Source organism: Sander lucioperca, chromosome 21 (genome assembly GCF_008315115.2).
Source record: "Sander lucioperca isolate FBNREF2018 chromosome 21, SLUC_FBN_1.2, whole genome shotgun sequence".
Taxonomy (NCBI): domain Eukaryota; kingdom Metazoa; phylum Chordata; class Actinopteri; order Perciformes; family Percidae; genus Sander; species Sander lucioperca.
In genome coordinates this window covers 26582418-26594784 of record NC_050193.1, presented here as the reverse complement: position 1 = coordinate 26594784, position 12367 = coordinate 26582418, and the positions used below count along the sequence as shown (strand labels likewise).

At 36.5% G+C, this 12367-nt stretch overlaps 2 protein-coding genes across 4 annotated transcripts in view; both read left to right on the top strand.

Annotated features, from left to right (window-relative positions):
• Nucleotides 1-4804, top strand: part of LOC118494072 — a 6252-nt gene extending 1448 nt beyond the window's left edge. Inside the window, exons 2-7 of the mRNA XM_035996476.1 lie at nucleotides 1458-1573; nucleotides 1793-2386; nucleotides 3553-3587; nucleotides 3935-4043; nucleotides 4260-4300; nucleotides 4633-4804. Coding sequence (XP_035852369.1) covers nucleotides 1486-1573; nucleotides 1793-2386; nucleotides 3553-3587; nucleotides 3935-4043; nucleotides 4260-4300; nucleotides 4633-4779 — 1014 coding nt within the window. The 5' untranslated portion in view covers nucleotides 1458-1485 and the 3' untranslated portion in view covers nucleotides 4780-4804. The remainder of the gene's footprint in view (nucleotides 1-1457; nucleotides 1574-1792; nucleotides 2387-3552; nucleotides 3588-3934; nucleotides 4044-4259; nucleotides 4301-4632) is intronic.
• Nucleotides 4805-7932: 3128 nt separating this feature from the next.
• LOC116065206 (interferon-induced very large GTPase 1-like) overlaps nucleotides 7933-12367 on the top strand; it is a 48406-nt gene continuing 43971 nt past the window's right edge. For 2 of the 3 annotated variants that reach the window (XM_035996475.1, XM_035996474.1), the window contains exon 1: nucleotides 12236-12258. The gene's annotated coding sequence lies outside the window, so the exon portion shown is untranslated. Of the gene's footprint in view, nucleotides 7964-8305; nucleotides 8415-12223; nucleotides 12259-12367 lie in introns of those variants that run through there. The other variant, XM_035996473.1, reaches the window with a different exon arrangement.

The window sequence follows — 12367 nt, the reverse complement described above, 5'->3', positions numbered from 1 at the left end:
ATTGCAGTATTGAATAATTGGAGCCCAGACGCAATTTTGTAATTTTCAAAATTTTTGATCCTCTGAATAAAAACAGAAAATTGGGAAAAACAAGTTAAAGATCCAATTTTTTAATTTGTCGAGGCGGAAAAAAAAATTAAAAATTGGATATTTGAACCCATTTTTCTGTTTTTCCAAATGTCCGTTTGTGCTTAGAAAATTGAACTGATGAGCGTTACACGGACCGATCTCCTGGAAGATACTCAATGTTTTCTTTAAATAATGAACACTTGTAGCTGCTGTAGCTCTGCAAGTAACACATGTTCAATGTTGAAATCAGTCTGTGCTTGGCAGTGTTTGAGTAGTATGACCTTAAAGCTTTAGTGTGTAACTTTTTGATATTAATGAACGTCATGAACTTTAAAGCAATTACCAATTGAGTTGGTACAAAGCTAATTAAGACTATCAGCTCCACACAACTCTCTCTGTATTTCTCAGTATGGTTATGTTCAGAAGATTGTGGCATCCGGTGACTTTCCCGTGCCGAAGCTCGTGCACGGTCATGGAAGGCTTGTATCATGTGGACGCGCCGACAGTTTTGTTGTCATTACTTAGAATTCCTCATGGGGGAGACAGAAACTACACACTATAGCTTTAAAGCCTCATCATTGTTTTCCTTTAAGTAACAAGGTTTCTGGGAAATAAAGCTCTATTACGTTCAATTTTAGTTTTGTTATTACTGATTTACAAATAATGTGCATGCAGAGTTCCTCAGCTCTTTATACCTATCAAATCAGATTGGTTCAGAGCAGGTGGGAAGGTTTTGTGAGGGCCAGACCGAGAATTAAATAAAATAATTAAAAATTTAAATAATGCCTTCCCTAGACCCTAATTATAACCTTACCCATCACCACTATAAGCCATTTTCAAAAATATTTCGTTGAGCATGTGAAGAAGAGGAGTGGAGGGGGATGGTGTTGCTCTGACTTGTGTGGAACGCACACACACACACACACACACACACACACACACACACACACACACACACACACACACACACACACCTTTGAATTGTCACCTGGTCCCTGCATTTTGTGTGTCAATGTTAAAACCTAGGCCCTTGTACTCACAAGGATAAAAGTTATACTATTTGAGCTCTGATTCTCTAAATGGGGTGTTTCAACGTTAGTAAAAATATTCCTGTAATTTCCCTCCATCAGCCATTTATTGAAATGTTTGTCATGTTCGCTCATCATGGAATTATATTGAAGACAAAATACTCAGAAAATCCTGCATGAATGCCCCCTTATACCATGCCGTACAAGATATATATCTGTAACATTTCACTAGCAGTAAAATCATCTAGATGTTGTGCTTTTATTTATCTTAGCAAATCATTTGCTCAATCAGCTTGAACGGTAATGTGCATTTGCTGTGATATTTTATTGTTGTATTGTCTCAATGGCTTCATCATACAGTATGACTCTGTAAAGATGAAGAGATAAGATGGAGGAAGACAACGATGACAACACAGCAGCTGGAGGAGGAGGAGAGTCTGAAACCAAATCTGTTCCATCTGCAGCCAGTGAGAACGGTAATATTTTAAACAATAATTGATTGTACAGTTGATTAACATGAACATTGATTTTATAGATTTCAGTTAAGTTTTTAAAAACTTATCTTGTAAATGTGAGATTTTGTTTATTAACTTTATTTCATCATTCCATTTCTGCAAACTATATTTTTTTGCAATGCTGTTTCAGTGATTACTGCAGTGTAACATAGTGATCTTATTCTGTTTATTTTGTTTCAGTGATCCCTAAACTCACACTTGTGTTAATTGGTGACAAGAATTCCATTGAGATTGGATCAAAAAACATCTTACTTGACCATGATGGACAAACTAATGTGGAACAGTTTTCAACCAGACTGTATGATTTGTGTGGTCGGCACATCTCTGTCATTAACATGCTTGGTCTACAAAACATTGATAAATTCCCATTAAATCAGGAAATTCATGCATTTCTCTTACTGTTACCAAATGGTCGGCATACCAGCCATTACAGTTCAGGACTGCAGTGGTTAGAAAAAGCTTTTGGGAAAGGATCACTTGCTTATGTAATGACAGTTGTGACTCATAAGTCAGGTGAAAACTCTGAAAGTGCCCTGACAGACCTGAGAGCAAACAGCAGTTTTGTTGAAAAAAGATTCCACACATGTACAAGAAGTATGATGGATGAAATAGAGATAATAGCTCTGCTGGAAAAAATAGACATCATGGTCTCTGAAAATGATCACCACTGCTACAGTGGAGTGATGTGTGATGAAAAAGAAGAGCAGAAACTACACCTGCTGGACCATAAAGAAGAAACAATGGATTCCTCAGTGTTTCAGCAAAATCAAAGAGGTGAGGTTTTAGTCTAGTTTAACTGTTTAGGCAACTGTTTTCAGATAACAAGTTCTAAGAGTCCCTGTACAGTACCTGCTCAGCACCAAACAGACAGACACAGTTAGAGACTAGCTGGTCAACATAGTGGAGCATTTAGCAGCTAAAGAGTCAGATATTTCTCTCTGGATTTTATAGTTTAACAACTAAATAAAGCTCAGTATCACTCCATTTGTTTGTTTGTTTATTAAGATCCCCACACAATTTACAAAAAGGCCCAACAGCGCATGTGTCTCCTCAGAAGGCTTAAAGGATTTGAAGTGAGACAGGACATTCTATCCAGAGTATACCAGTCAGTCTGTCATCGCTTTCAACATCACATCTTGGTACAGCTTCCTACCAAACAAATGCCAGAGAAAGCTGGCTAGGATAGCCAGGCAAGCTGTTAAGATCATAAGCATTCCACAAAAACAGCCATCTGATCTTTATATACATAGATACATATATACATGCAGTGGAAAGAAAATCCAACTTCCACATCCAGGATGCCTCCCACCCCCTCCACCACAGCTTTGAGCTATTACCATCAGGAAGAAGGTTCAGAGTGCCTCTGGCTAAAAAGTCATTATACAACAAATCCTTCATTCCCAATGCAATACACATACTAAACTCATGCTACTGACACATCACACACACTCTGCCTTCAATCAAAAAATGTTCTAACATGGCAACATATTAGACAATAAAGCTTTGAATCTTGAATCTTGAATTATCTTCTGTCTGTCTTAAACAGAAGCTATTCTTCCTGTGATCTATTATTTCATAAGAACATTACATAAACTGGAATACATGCATCCATAATCACAATACATCAAAAGAACAAAAACATACATCAAAGATACAACAAAACAAACTTAAGGATACAACAAAACATAAAGTTGAACCCTGTGGTGGAAATGTGTTTTGAAGTTGCACCCCCAAACTAAATTTGAGAATCACGATTTTCATTTGACATTTGTGCCAAAGCAACTAAGAAAAACTGTAAAAAATAATAAAATCACCTGCAGGCAAAAAGAACAAAAGAATTTAACACAGAAGTTGCAAATATAGTGATGGTTAGCTGATCCACTGATATTAAAAACTAATCATGATCCTGTTCAATCTGTGTTTCTCATGTAACTCTGCAGTAGAGGAGTTGGAGGAGAATTCAGCTGAAATCAAGGTAAAGATAAGATTGTTTCACCTTCATTAGTGATCATCATTATAGAGCAGCATCTGATTTCTAAAACTAACTCTATTTTCTGAGGTTAGTCAGATCAGATTTGAAGTCTCACACCTGAATAAACACTTCTTCACAGACAGAGATTTAAACTGTACATATAATTTGACCGTGTTTTTATTTGTTGTAGTCTTTTACTGAATTGGTGCATCACTGTGTGATATTGATTTGAGTGTTGTACATTCATCTTGTTGCTGTTTTCTTGTCTCACTTACTAATGAAGACATTCTTAATCTCAGATGCTCTAACCAGGTGAACTAAAGGTTAAATGAAATGATGTGTTTTCTTAGTGTGATCCAGTGAATGAACCTGGTGAAGGTGAACACTCAGAGAAGAATGATGACAACACAGGAGGAGAGTCTGAAATCACATCTGTATCATCTGCAAACAATGAGAAAGGTAATATTTTAATGAAAATCTGTGGTATATCTGTTTTTGTGCAAAGGAGATAAATCTCGTGGATCAGTGAACTCTGTCAATATACAAGTATTGTTGCAGATGAATCTTATTAATCTGGAATAGTATATAGTATAATATAGTACAACTGATCAAAACAATGTAAAATGTATTTCATGTTTGATCCTGGTATCTGCTTGTTCTTCCATTATCCTGCAGTAGACAAGCTGGAGGAGAGTGCAGCTGAATCAGAGGTGAAGGTGAGATTGTTTGGTCCTCAGTAGTCATACAGCCATGTTTCTTTTTTAGTGCTATGTATTTTTCAGTTAAATTTTAGCTGAAGATTGGAGCTATTTGTCTTTTTAGTTTAGACGTGAACAGAGTTTGACTTCATGAACTATCTGGTTGGATATAAGTATAGTAATAATAATAATAATAATAATAACTTTACTCGGGACAAAATTGAAGGTCCACAGTACAGTAAAAAAAACTAGCTTTTATTTTTTGTTTGTTTGTTGTTCTCTGAATTGGTATAATCTCACTGGTTCTAACCTGGTTAACTAATGTTAAATGAAATGATTTGTTCACTTAGTGTGATCCAGGAGATGAATCTGGTGATGGTGAACAATCAAAGAATGAAGACAACACAACAGTAGGAGGAGAATCTGAAAACAAGCCTGAACTATCTGAAACAACTGATGAAGGTAACATTTTAATAAATACTTTAATAGTACAATAACATGAACAACTCAAGAATAGAGCTAGTTACAGAAACAAATTGCTTACAGTGAACATTACTATTAGAAACGCGCAGCATTTCATTGTTATTTTAATAGGGAATTACTAAAATGCTCCTAGGCTTATGCACAGCGCGCACACTATGCTTGACACACACAGGGAAGCGCAGCAGCACACAAAAATGCAAAAGATTACAAATAAAAATATTACGGTGCCAATCCGCCATCATAATAGCAATGCGCCAAGGTCCAAACGCGCCTGGCTTTTAAAGGGAATGGGAGATGATCTCTGATTGGTTAATTGCATGTTACGCCCAAAACACACCTATGAATTAATGAAGACACTAAGTACAACCCTTTTGAACCATGCGCCTGGCGCACGGACCCTTTTTTCCGCCGTCAAACTAGCAAAAGTGGATTTGGACACGCCCTAAATGCACCTGCGCCAGGCGCTTCACGCACGTGCACTTAGATTGTTAAAATAGGGCCCACTATCTCTAATTGATGAAGAGGAGATGCATTTTGCTGAACAATTAACTTTCTCAATACACAATTCATTATTGCAAAATAAATCTCAACTAAATATGCTAAACCTGGAATAGTTAACTGACCAAATGATGCATTTTATGCTTTATTTGTTGATCCTTTAGAGGAGGTTAACCTTTAGGTTGGAAACCACTGGATTCTAACTGTGTATAAAGTAATGAAAACTAGCTCCACCTCAACCAGCTTCAACAAGAAAATGCCTCTTCTATATTGATATATCAGTATTAACAATCTAATACTGTCATTTATAATACTATATCAGTTACAGGGGGCATTTTTCTGCAGGACAAGTAGGCTACTTTTATTAAAAATGATTTTGAATGAGAACCTTTTCTTGAAATGAAGTATTTTCCTTCATCACTTGAAAGTAATGTAAAAGAAAACAAAGAGAGTACAGAATAATCAAATACCGGCTATCCAAACACTACTGTCCATCTGGTCACACCATCAAATATTTGCCTTTACAATACTGCCCTACAAAACAAAAAGGCAGTAACTGCATTTTTGGTCAAAAATGAGTTATTATCATTTTCATGACATTCAAGGCATCCTTTGTTATGTGACAAAACATCTTATCTCAAATGTGTGTCTTTTTGGAGAAAAATGGTAGTCGTTTGTACAGTAACTGCAAAAAGCCCTAGTGAAACAAAGCAAGAATACAGTAACTGCAAAATAGGGGTAAAATATCAAATTAAATATGAGGATTGATATGTACAAAGAATAAGTTAATATAAAGTAACAAAAACAGCCACATGTCCAATAATCTACCTACAACTACTTAGCTGGATGACAGGATAACTTGATAACAGCTTAGCAATGTGAGACTTTAAGGAGCCGTTTCAGCACCAGAACAGCTTCCGGGTGGAAAATATTGACCTAAAATGGTCAAATTAGTGTTGGTTTTGGTATATCCATGTTCAGGAAAACAAATGGTTCCAATTATTTCAAATACAGTGTATCTAACGCACCCAGAGCCCAAGTTGTGGCAAAATAGTTTTTGAAGAATCTGTAGTTACTGCCTTTTTCCTTGGTATGGTGCTACGTTTTTGGTAAGTAATACAAAGCAAGAATACAGTAACTGCAAAATAGGGATAAAATATCAAATTAAATATGAGGATTGATATGTACAAAGAATAAGCTAATATAAAGTAACAAAAACAGCCACATGTCCAATAATCTACCTACAACTACTTAGCTGGATGACAGGATAACTTTAAAGTCATTTTTCTCAGTTCTGCACTCTGCGTAGTTACTGCCTTTTTGCTTTGTAGGGCAGAATACACACTGACATCTTCTTACATGTTACAGCCCTCACCTACATGTCTCCGTCATTAGAATGTATCTGTTCTCACTTTGTCTGTTTATTTGTGTCCACCTCTCAGTCTGACCAAGTATATCACATACAGTATATTTGTACATCCCAGAGGCTAACGCAGAGCATCACTGGATGATTTGAGGATACAGTTGTACTTAAACATTTGACTTTTGTTCGAGAGCAAAAATAAATGCATTAACTGTTGTATGAAAAACATCTATTGCTTTGAGTGCACACAGTGTTTTAAGAAGTCACGATTTTTATTTAATGTTTGTGCAAAAGCAACTGAGAAGAACTATAAAACTTCAATGTTTCATTCTGGCCTAAATGTTATATTGTGGTGAGATCAGGGCTTAATTTGAGCCGGAACATGTTCCGGCACCTCCGACGTTGGATCCGGAACCTTTTTTATTGGATCCGGCACCTCCTGTGTCAATATGAAAAATTAGTCGCCTAAATGAAAAAAATAAACTACTGTTTGTGTAGTGTTCAATGTTGTTATCTGTCTTGTTAGTCTTGATTCCCCATTGGAGTTCCACAAAAGTCTTGTGTTTTCATTTTCAATGCGTTTTGAGGTGAATTTTCAGGGTAAGACGGAGGGGGGAGAGGGACGGAGGGAGTGGAGACAGAGGGGGGAGAGGGACGGAGGGAGGGGAGACACTTAAACAGCGCGGCGCTGCACTCCAAGTGACACAAGCGCTTGTGCTGGTTGAGGATAAAAATGTCAAAAAGACAACAAAGCTTGCCTAACTTTTTCAAATCCACTGGCCAGTCGGATCCCAAACAAGCAAAAATCGTTTCTGCCGATCAAGAATGTGGAGACCACGGTGGGTTTTATGTTTTAATTGTCCGATGGATAGTTGCTGCTTTTGAAAATGATCGTTGCAGTGTATTTTTAATTTTTTTTACATTTCGCACCGATGCAGTGCACGTTCTGAAATAAAAATAAACGTTGACCTGATGTACACACAGCGTTGTTTAGGCTTTTTTAGTCAGAGTCAGAGAAGCTACGTAGGCAGGTGTAATTTTTGTTTTGGTTCCGTTACCTCCAACCCCCGTTTTGAGTCGCCGGATCCACCCCCCCTCTGCGCTCCGGGACCTCCCACTTTACAAATTAAGCACTGGGTGAGATTGTGTCCCTTCCAACCCTGGTAACATTGACTCCAGAATTATTTTATAATCCAACGTTGAATTGTATTAAATATAATGAACATAGGATGGTTAGCTAATCCAATGTTTTTATTTTTATTTTGATCCTGTTCAATATGTGTTTCTCATGTAACTCTGCAGTAGAGGAGTCGGAGGAGAATTCAGCTGAAATCAAGGTAAAGATAAGATTGTTTCACCTTCATTAGTGATCATCATTATAGAGCAGCATCTGATTTCTAAAACTAACTCTATTTTCTGAGGTTAGTCAGATCAGATTTGAAGTCTCACACCTGAATAAACACTTCTTCACAGACAAAGATTTAAACTGTACATATAATTTTCCCTTGCTTTTATTTAGTTTTTTACTGGATTGGTGCTTTACTGTATGTTATTGATATTGAGTGTTGTACATTCATCTTGTTGCTGTTTTCTTGTCTCACTTACTAATGAAGACATTCTTAATCTCAGATGCTCTAACCAGGTGAACTAATGTTAAATGAAATGATGTGTTTTCTTAGTGTGATCCAGTGAATGAACCTGGTGAAGGTGAACACTCAGAGAAGAATGATGACAACACAGGAGGAGAGTCTGAAATCACATCTGTATCATCTGCAAACAATGAGAAAGGTAATATTTTAATGAAAAACAGTATATCTGTTTTTGTGCAAAGGAGATAAATCTCGTGGATCAGTGAACTCTGTCAATATACAAGTATTGTTGCAGATGAATCTTATTAATCTGGAATAGTATATAGTATAATATAGTACAACTGATCAAAACAATGTAAAATGTATTTCATGTCTGATCCTGGTATCTGCTTGTTCTTCCATTATCCTGCAGTAGACAAGCTGGAGGAGAGTGCAGCTGAATCAGAGGTGAAGGTGAGATTGTTTGGTCCTCAGTAGTCATACAGCCATGTTTCTTTTTTAGTGCTATGTATTTTTCAGTTCAATTTTAGCTGAAGATTGGAGCTATTTGTCTTTTTAGTTTAGACGTGAACAGAGTTTGACTTCATGAACTATCTGGTTGGATATAAGTATAGTAATAATAATAATAACAATAATAAAAATAACTTTACTCGGGACAAAATTGAAGGTCCATAGTACAGTAAAAAAAACTAGCTTTTATTTTTTGTTTGTTTGTTGTTCTCTGAATTGTTATAATCTCACTGGTTCTAACCTGGTTAACTAATGTTAAATGAAATGATTTGTTCACTTAGTGTGATCCAGGAGATGAATCTGGTGATGGTGAACAATCAAAGAATGAAGACAACACAACAGTAGGAGGAGAATCTGAAAACAAGCCTGAACTATCTGAAACAACTGATGAAGGTAACATTTTAATAAATACTTTAATAGTACAATAACATGAACAACTCATGAATAGAGCTAGTTACAGAAACAAATAGCTTACAGTGAACATTACTATTAGAAATTGCTCTGACCCTTTTCTAATGCAGTTCATCATTTTGCTGCAGGTAGCTCAGATAAAGATACAAGTGGAAACAAGGAGGTAAGAATACTTCATTTACTAAATCTTAAGACTATTCACTGTATATCCAGTTGTATTTTATGTTCATATTTTGCATAGAGTACATGTTTATTTACTTATTTGCAGCAGTCAGTGGAGATTTCTGAAGAGATCAACAAGAAAACTAATAAACTAAACTAAACACTGTTTACCAGACTTCACCTTCAAGACAAACAACAGAAGTTGACACCAGCAGATTTTCTTAAAATAGGTCCACCTGTGAAACAGGACCATGACACATCTGAGAAAGATCTAGATCACATGTGTCAAACTCAGGGCCCGGGGGCCAAATCCGGCCCCTTGCAAATTTTTATCCGGCCCGCATTTCAATTTAGGTTCACAGCAAATATTGGCCCAACTAGTTGTGCACCACACCCAAAAAAATCAGGAAACTGTTTTTCATACTGTAATTATGCGACACTGCCGTGCAGAATTTGACAGATTTGCCGACTTTAAGACTCAGAATTCCCCGCAGAAGCAGAGAGTTTTTTAACATTCAGGCTGTGAAACAGGTTGTTGTGAGTCGGCTGGGTGGCAGCTGCTTTTAAAAATATAATGTTTGTTTTTCATGACTTGCTAAATTCTACGATGGCTAAGAAACTTTTTTGCTGACTTTTTTAGGGTTTTATGTCGACCAAACTGTATGTGAGAAAGCTGAATGAGACATGCAATAATACAAAGTTAATTGACTTTTTTTTGCTAAATATAAGCATGTCTATGAACTCAACATGTCTGGCCCTTATTGTGATCGTCATTTCCAGTGTGGCACTTAGTGAAATTGAGTTTGACATCCCAGATCTAGCTCATACTTTTCTTCAGAGGTTGTTGATGTTAGACTACAGAGCCAGATATATTCCTGTAAGACAAGACAGTCCTGAGGGGAGTCATTTACAACCTGATCCAGAGTCTGACACTGTTGAGACAGACAATGATGACTTAGATTTAGATGATCTTTTAAGAACAAATGTAGACATTGATCAATCCAAACAGACTCATGTGCATCCAATGGATGTTCAAATGGCAGTATTTCACTGCTCAGACAGCTTTTTTAAGCAGAACATGATTTCAAAGCTATCACAATGTCAGTATGTCTTACCGTTGCTTGTTCCTGAGAAAATTGAAGTTCCATAGTACTGTAAAAAAACACTAGCTTTTATTTTTTGTTTGTTGTTCTCTGAATTGTTATAATCTCACTAGTTCTAACCTGGTTAACTAATGTTAAATGAAATGATTTGTTCACTTAGTGTGATCCAGGAGATGAATCTGGTGATGGTGAACAATCAAAGAATGAAGACAACACAACAGTAGGAGGAGAATCTGAAAACAAGCCTGAACTATCTGCAACAACTGATGAAGGTAACATTTTAATAAATACTTTAATAGTACAATAACATGAACAGCTCATGAATAGAGCTAGTTACATAAACAAATTGCTTACAGTGAACATTACTATTAGAAACGCGCAGCATTTCATTGTTATTTTAATAGGGAATTACTAAAATGCTCCTAGGCTTATGCACAGCGCGGCACACTATGCTTGACACACACAGGGAAGCGCAGCAGCACACAAAAATGCAAAAGATTACAAATAAAAATATTACGGTGCCAATCCGCCATCATAATAGCAATGCGCCAAGGTCCAAACGCGCCTGGCTTTTAAAGGGAATGGGAGATGATCTCTGATTGGTTAATTGCATGTTACGCCCAAAACACACCTATGAATTAATGAAGACACTAAGTACAACCCTTTTGAACCATGCGCCTGGCGCACGGACCCTTTTTTCCGCCGTCAAACTAGCAAAAGTGGATTTGGACACGCCCTAAATGCACCTGCGCCAGGCGCTTCACGCACGTGCACTTAGATTGTTAAAATAGGGCCCACTATCTCTAATTGATGAAGAGGAGATGCATTTTGCTGAACAATTAACTTTCTCAATACACAATTCATTATTGCAAAATAAATCTCAACTAAATATGCTAAACCTGGAATAGTTAACTGACCAAATGATGTATTTTATGCTTTATTTGTTGATCCTTTAGAGGAGGTTAACCTTTAGGTTGGAAACCACTGGATTCTAACTGTGTATAAAGTAATGAAAACTAGCTCCACCTCAACCAGCTTCAACAAGAAAATGCCTCTTCTATATTGATATATCAGTATTAACAACCTAATACTGTCATTTATAATACTATATCAGTTACAGGGGGCATTTTTCTGCAGGACAAGTAGGCTACTTTTATTAAAAATGATTTTGAATGAGAACCTTTTCTTGAAATGAATATGAATGAGTACAGAATAATCAAATACCAGCTATCCAAACACTACTGTCCATCTGGTCACACCATCAAATATTTGCCTTTACATACACACTGACATCTTCTTTCATGTTACAGCCCTCACCTACATGTCTCTGTCATTAGAATGTATCTGTCCTCACTTTGTCTGTTTATTTGTGTCCACCTCTCAGTCTGACCAAGTATATCACATACAGTATATTTGTACATCCCAGAGGCTAACGCAGAGCATCACTGGGTGATTTGAGGATACAGTTGTACTTAAACATTTGACTTTTGTTCGAGAGCAAAAATAAATGCATTAACTGTTGTGTGAAAAACACCTATTGCTTCGAGTGCACACAGTGTTTTAAGAAATCATGATTTTTATTTAATGTTTGTGCAAAAGCAACTGAGAAGAACTATAAAACTTCAATGTTTCATTCTGGCCTAAATGTTATATTGTGGTGATATTGTGTCCCTTCCAACCCTGGTAACATTGACTCCAGAATTATTTTATAATCCAACGTTGAATTGTATTAAATATAATGAACATAGGATGGTTAGCTAATCCAGTGTTTTTATTTTTATTTTGATCCTGTTCAATCTGTGTTTCTCATGTAACTCTGCAGTAGAGGAGTTGGAGGAGAATTCAGCTGAAATCAAGGTAAAGATGAGATTGTTTCACCTTCATTAGTGATCATCATTATAGAGCAGCATCTGATTTCTAAAACTAACTCTATTTTCTGAGGTTAGTCAGATCAGATTTGAAGTCT